Below are 6000 nucleotides of genomic sequence, written 5' to 3'. Positions count from 1 at the left end.
AATAATATTTATTTCACTATTCAAGATGTGCCTGGTATCTCTCTTTCTTTTCTTTCTGGAGACAGAGGAGTGATCTCGGCTCACTACAACCTCCGCCTCCCAGGTTCAAGCGATTTTCCTGCCTCAGCTTCCTGAGTAGCTGGAATTAGAGGCACTTGCCATGACCCCCAGATAATGTTTGCATTTTTAGTAGAGACGGGGTTTCGCCATGTTGTCCAGGCTGGTCTGGAACTCCTGACCTCAGGTGATCCGCCCGCCTCGCATCCCAAAGTGCTGGGATTACAGACGTGAGCCACTGCGCCCCGCCATCTAACTCTTATTTCATAGAAAACTGAAACCACTACACGCACCTGTACCCCTTCCAAGTGGAAACCAGCTAATTTGGTTTTACGAATCACTAAAGGGGTCACTAAAGGCCGACTGAAAACGCTCTTCTAACAGTCTTCGCTGCTACTCCATCTGTCACAGCCCATCCGAAAAGCCGCGTTAGCAGCTGGGAAGGCCGCGGCCGGAAGCTAAGTCACAGAGCCGCACTCGCGCTTCAGCCCGCAAGATGGAGCGTTTCCCTCCAGGGAAGCAGCGCGGCACCTATGCACAGCCTCGACTCGGTGGATGATGCAGGACTCGGCCCATTTCCCTGCCCTCCAGCTTTCTCAAAGTCAGCCCCGCCCTCCTATCTTTCCTCGGCGAGTTTAGTTTCGCCCCGCCAAGTGGGCAGAGCGCCGAACGATCGATGCTTTCTTCAGTGCCCCGAGAGCCGCCATTTTTGAGGGCGGGGGAAGAGAAACAAGCATCGGCAGCAGAGGCTCGATGGAATGCTGACTGGGTTTTGCTTCTCGTCCCAGCCCTGTGGGGCCGGGGCAGAAGAACCCATCAAAGCCCTTCCTCCGGCCGCCTCTCCGGAATGAGATCGCAGCACCCGCGTGGGACAGAACCCTTCCTCCTCCGAGAGTGAGTGGCGACCTGCGGCGCGACTACCGAGCGCCCGCGCGCGCCCCCGCGCGCCCCTTCGCTGTCAGTTACCCCGCGCGCCTCCGCCCCTCTCCCGCCGGCCTCGCGCTCGGCGCAGACTCGTTTGTTTGTTTCTGCAGGAGCCCAAGAAGAGGCCGAAACCGAGACCATGCCTGGGAAGCTGAAGGTGAAAATCGTGGCTGGGCGCCATTTGCCAGTGATGGACCGTGCTAGTGACCTGACTGATGCCTTCGTGGAGGTTGGTGCGGGGTCCTGCCCCTCAAAACACAGGGAGCGCCAAGCCCTGTGAAGGATCTACCCACCTCGCCCCCAGCCCCTCAGCCTATTCCCCCCTCGACTGCCCTCCCGTCGGCCGTGGTTGTCCAGCTGTCTCACGAGGGATGACCGCCGAGACTTCAGTGCGTGCGATGGGTGCACGGCTTGCAGGCGTCCGCGGCACAGTCCGCTGCGCGGGGAGGCTCGTACTGTTTGTTCTGCATGCGGGGGTGACCCTGATGTCAGGACCGTTAACAGGCCACCTGCCACTCAGGAGATCCCAAGGCGTGGCCGCGCAGCCACCGACACACACACACACACACACACACACACACACACACACACACGAATGCCGGGGTGACTCTGATGTCAGGACTCTGATGTCAGGACTGCCACTCAGGAGATCTCAAAGTGTGACCCCACAGCCACAGAAACACACACACACACACACACACACACACACACACACACACAAACACACACCCTTGGAAGGGATGGCCAGAGTGGTGGACATCATGTTTAAGAAGGTGCATGAATCCCTTTATGGACACTTGGAGTCCCACAGTGCGTCCCACGTGCCTAACATTTTGTGAATTTTCGATGCACGTTCTAAAACACAACTGCAACACTTCCTGCTCTTGCATAGACTGGTAGGTCTGATGAGGTGTTTCAGAGTAATTTAGTGCCTTGAGGTAGGAGGTCAATTAATTGCCATGGACTTAAATTGCAAAATTGCTTTTTAAGTCTAATGATTAGTTTAAAAGTCATGCAAATTAGTAAAGGCCTAGGGCCCGGAAGGTAATAACCCAGAGTCTGAAAGAAGCCAAGTAAAGATTGTAATAAAAATTGGCGTGATGAGCCAGAGCGTTAGAGCAGTAATCATTTGGGCTATTAGTGCTTAGAGTTGATGGATAGATATATCATAATATGTAGCCAGATTTCATCTCAATATTCCTGGTGTTTCCTAAATGTTCTCTAACCTAATAATTGCAGTTCACTGCCCCTCCCCATTGTCATGGTGATTCTTAATCACTTCATTGGAGAAAGTTTTTGAGTGCTGTTGTGCCAGATGTTAGGTAATAGGAATCCACAAATAACCAAAGCATAGTGTTTGCTTTCTGGTAGTTCAGACATCGACCCACACAGCCTATTTAATAATTAATGGGTAACGTGTTGAATATAATAATTGCCTGATCTGTGCTAAGTACTTGTAAATTCTTAGTTTTCACAGCAGTCCTGCTATAGGAGTATTGTTATTGTCCCATGTTATGGTTGAGGTAACTGAGGCCCAGGAAGGGTGAATAATTTGCTTAAGGTTACATAGCTTGCAAACCGCCATAGCCTGACAGTTTGTTCTCTTAACCGCTCTGCTAATACAGCCTCACCAGACAAAGTGATGAATATTGTATAAGAATATGGAAACAATTGTCTCTGAAGGTTGAGAAAGGCTTGCTGTGAAAGTGACATTTGAAATGGGCCTTGAAGGACACCCAGGATTTTACCCGGCAAAGGGAACATCAAAGGCAAAGTCATAGGATGGGATATATAGTATGTTCAGGAAACTGCCTTAGTCTGGTATGTGTCTGGAGGAAAGGGTATGTGATATGTGGGTAGTGGAGCTTGTTAAGGATGAGGCTGGAAAGCCCTATTTTCTATAAAACCTCCTTTACTGTAATATTTGTAAGGAGGGATAAGGAAGCTTTTTTTTTTTTTCCTTTCTTTCTTTTTTAAAGAGACAAGTTTTATTCTGTTGCCCAGGCTGGAATGCAGCTCACTACATCCTCCAACTCCTGGCCTCAAGCCATCCTCCTGCCTCTCCCGCTTCAGCCTCCCAAAGTGCTGGGATTATGGGCCTGAGCCACCACACCTGGCCAGGGGAGTTTTTAAAGCAGAAATAAAATAAGATCATGTTTGTATTAGTTTGTTTCTTTATAGGATGGCCTGAATGGGGATGCTATTGATGGACTAGACAGATGGGAAGTGAGGCAGGGAGATCAGTTAAGAAGGTGGTAAAATTATCCAGGTAATATATGGGAATGTGCATAGGAATGGATTTGAACAGAAAGATTTGTGGGACATTTCTTAGGTTAAAATTGTCAGGGCTTGATAATTAGGTGGATTTTGCTGGTGATGAAGGGGCTGATTCATGGGTTACTTACTACTTCCTTCTTTGAACAAATTGAGTGTCGGCTGTTTGCCAGGCTCTAGGCTAGTCACTGGTCTAGCCAATGGATAAACATGGTAAGACAGACTTGGTTCCTGCTCTTAATGCAGCTTATATTTTAGTGGGAGAGACAGATAAATTTAAAGGTAAATAAGGTAAATAAATTTTAAATTTATTTAAAATTATTTAAATAAAAAGGTAAATAAATTATTTAAAAGGTAAATAAATTATTAAATATATAGTTACAGATTGGGATGGGTGCCATGAAAGAGAACAATAGAAAGAGAACAACAGGGAACACCTACTTTAGGTTGAGTTATCAGGGGAGGCCCCTGAGAAAAGTGTCAAACCCAGAATCTGCTGGATGAGAAGGAGCCTGCTGCTGAGGGAGCATATTTGTGTGCGTAGGGGAGTGGGTGGACAGAAGGTAACCCGGATATCTCACGTAGCGATTTGGTGTGTTTTAGGAAGTGAAGGAAGATGCCTGTGGCTGGCACGTAGTCAGTGAAGGGAAGAGTAGTATAAGATAAAGTTGGAGAGTTAATCAAAGAGCCAGTTTTGCAAGGACTAAGGCCATGATTAACAGTTTGAATTTTACCCTAAATTCATTGAAAAGCCCTTGTTAAGATGAGCACTGTTGTTATATGGAGAATGGATTGAAGGGGAAAGAGTAGAAATCAGGCAGTTAGGAGATTCTGTAATAGTTCAAATAACAGGTGATATGGGCCAAGGTGATGGATTTGGTAATGCAGACAAGTGGATGAATTCCAGGTGTATTTTGAAGATAGATTAAAAGATGACTCCTAGCTTTCTGAAGTATTGGGTTTTCTGAAACTCCATAGAGATGGTAAAGATTGAGGTGGATCATTTTCCATTTCAGCATGTTAGGTTTGTGATGTCTGTAGGGCCTTTAATTGGAGATATTAAGGAAGTGATTTATGACTGTGGCATTAAAAAAAAAAAGGTCTGAGTAAAAATGAGCACACAAGCCAGTGTTTCTCAACTGTGAGACCCAGGACTCCCTTTAGATAGCTGGTATTTTGAAATCTACCCTTTCTATCCTGGCATGATATTTTTAGTTAATATATCCTGTGTATTCTTACAATTAAAAACAAATCAGTACCATGGTCTAACTATAACAGAGAAATAGAAGTTGTTGTTGTTGTTATCATTATTATTTTTTTGAGACAGAGTCTTGCTCTTTCACCCAGGCTGGAGTGCAGTGGTGTGATCTTGGCTCAGTGCAACCTCCGTCTCCTGGGTTCAAGTGATTCTCCTGCCTCAGCCTCCAGAGTAGCTGGGATTACAGGCGCTCGCCACCACGCCCTGCTAAGTTTTGTATTTTTAGTAGAGACGGGGTTTTGCCATGTTGGCCAGGCTGGTCTCAAACTCCTGACCTCAGATGATCCAGACCTCAGATGATCCACCTGCTTGGGTCTCCCAAAGTGCTGAGATTACATGTGTGAACCACTGTGCCCGGCCTGTTGTTATTATATTAATATGGAAGTACTTTTTCATGACCATAATAGAAAACATAAGGTAATCAGATGAATCAATGAATATTTCTTCAGCCTTTGTATGTATTACACACTACTGGATGCTAGGGCTATAGCAGTAAATTTAAAAGAACTTCAGTCATAGAACTTACATTTTAGTGGGAGAAGAGAGTTCATAAATAAGGTAATTAAGTAAAAGATATAGTATACTGGATCAATGAATATTTATTTGACCTTTGCATGTATCAGACACTGTACTGGATGCTGGGGCTATAGCAATAAATTATAAAAACTTGAGTCATGGAACTTACATTTTAGTGGGAGGAGAGAGTTCATAAATAAGGTAAGTAAGTGAAAGACAGTTTGCTGAATGTTGAGAAATGCCACATATGGAGAAAATAAAGCTAGGACATGGAATGGGCAGTGCAGTGCCTATGTGAAAATCACACGAATATGACTGCCTCTCAAACACAGTCAGACAGTTGTGTAGTTTTGGCATCTCAGATCTTCATTGCCATTGGTTATCTGATTTTTCAAAATAGTCAACTCATGGGAAAAAGCAGAGTTGCCTCTTGATTTACATGATGGTTGTAGTTCTTGACAATTATGTACATTGAAACCCAATTGCAATACTTTTATCTGTAAAACTGAAGTTCTAGGTAGGTTTCTTTTTTTTCTCTCTCTCTCTTTTTTTTTTTTTTGAGACAGAGCTTTGCTCTTGTTGCCCAGGTTGGAATGCAATGGCGCTGTCTCAGCTCACTGTAACCTCCGCCGCCCAGGTTCAAGCGATCTTCCTGCCTCAGCCTCCTGAGTAGCTAGGACTACCGGTACACCACCACACCTGGCTAATTTTTTGTATTTTTGTAGAGACAGGGTTTCACCATGTTGGACAGACTGGTCTTGAACACCTGACCTCAGGTGATCCACCCGTCTTGGCCTCCCAAAGTGCGGGGATTACAGGCATGGGCCACCGCACCCAGCCTTCTAGGTAGGTTTCTTACCCATGTGATTGTCTAGTGAGACATTTGAAAATCATGACGTGGTAAAAGTCTTCATTGTTGGGAACTCACTTGCATTGAAGAATACCTAGCATTTCTGGCCCTTCCACTTAAT

General features: G+C 45.6%; 1 protein-coding gene across 6 annotated transcripts in view; it reads left to right on the top strand.

Moving 5' to 3' along the window:
* The first annotated feature begins 483 nt into the window (after window positions 1-483).
* The window catches only part of C2CD5 (C2 calcium-dependent domain containing 5), a 95188-nt gene continuing 89671 nt past the window's right edge, over window positions 484-6000 (top strand). For 5 of the 6 annotated variants that reach the window (XM_011955198.1, XM_011955206.1, XM_011955181.1 and 2 more), the window contains exons 1-2: window positions 484-951; window positions 1092-1210. In XM_011955198.1, the coding sequence (XP_011810588.1) occupies window positions 1121-1210 (90 nt within the window). In that variant the 5' untranslated portion in view covers window positions 484-951; window positions 1092-1120. The other variant, XM_011955219.1, reaches the window with a different exon arrangement.

Source organism: Colobus angolensis, unplaced genomic scaffold, assembly GCF_000951035.1.
Source record: "Colobus angolensis palliatus isolate OR3802 unplaced genomic scaffold, Cang.pa_1.0 Scaffold11, whole genome shotgun sequence".
NCBI lineage: Eukaryota > Metazoa > Chordata > Mammalia > Primates > Cercopithecidae > Colobus > Colobus angolensis.
The sequence above is the reverse complement of the archived record's forward strand: the minus strand, read 5'-3'. Positions and strand labels throughout refer to the sequence as shown.